The sequence below is a fragment of the Penaeus monodon genome, chromosome 34, assembly GCF_015228065.2.
Source record: "Penaeus monodon isolate SGIC_2016 chromosome 34, NSTDA_Pmon_1, whole genome shotgun sequence".
In the NCBI taxonomy this organism is placed as follows: domain Eukaryota; kingdom Metazoa; phylum Arthropoda; class Malacostraca; order Decapoda; family Penaeidae; genus Penaeus; species Penaeus monodon.
In genome coordinates, this window is record NC_051419.1 from 6,190,695 (window position 1) to 6,191,084 (window position 390).

The 390-nt window shown below is 40.8% G+C and overlaps 1 protein-coding gene across 1 annotated transcript in view; it reads left to right on the plus strand.

Moving 5' to 3' along the window:
* LOC119594546 (calcium-activated chloride channel regulator 4A-like) overlaps positions 1-390 on the plus strand; it is a gene marked incomplete in the record, with an annotated part of 22,624 nt that overhangs the window by 5,330 nt on the left and 16,904 nt on the right. The window contains 1 exon segment of the mRNA XM_037943578.1: positions 110-212. Within this exon segment, the coding sequence (XP_037799506.1) occupies positions 110-212 (103 nt within the window).

Here is a 390-nt window from a genome sequence, read left to right on the forward strand (position 1 = left end):
CTACCAATGTTATTTAGGATGTCCCTACAAAAAAGAACCTAGTGATGAATCCGACATAACAGATTATGTAAATGAGTCCCTAGTAATGCCATTTAAAATCTTCCCACAGTCAGTGTGAAGGCGATAACCTCGATTCCTGTTACTTCATACCCAGTGCCGACGAGACAACAGGAGTCACCTCTTCTCTCCTCGCCACACCTTTCCTAGGTTCTGTAAGTATTCTCAGTTGTCAATTTAATTCTTCTGTGTACGGATGGACTACAGTGCTCAGCAAAAATAGAAGCAAAACTGAATGCCACGGTCAATTTTGTTTTCATCTGCTGATGTGCAATCACTGGACAACAACAGCTACGTACAACCTCATGTTATTATGTACACATTTTCAGATCT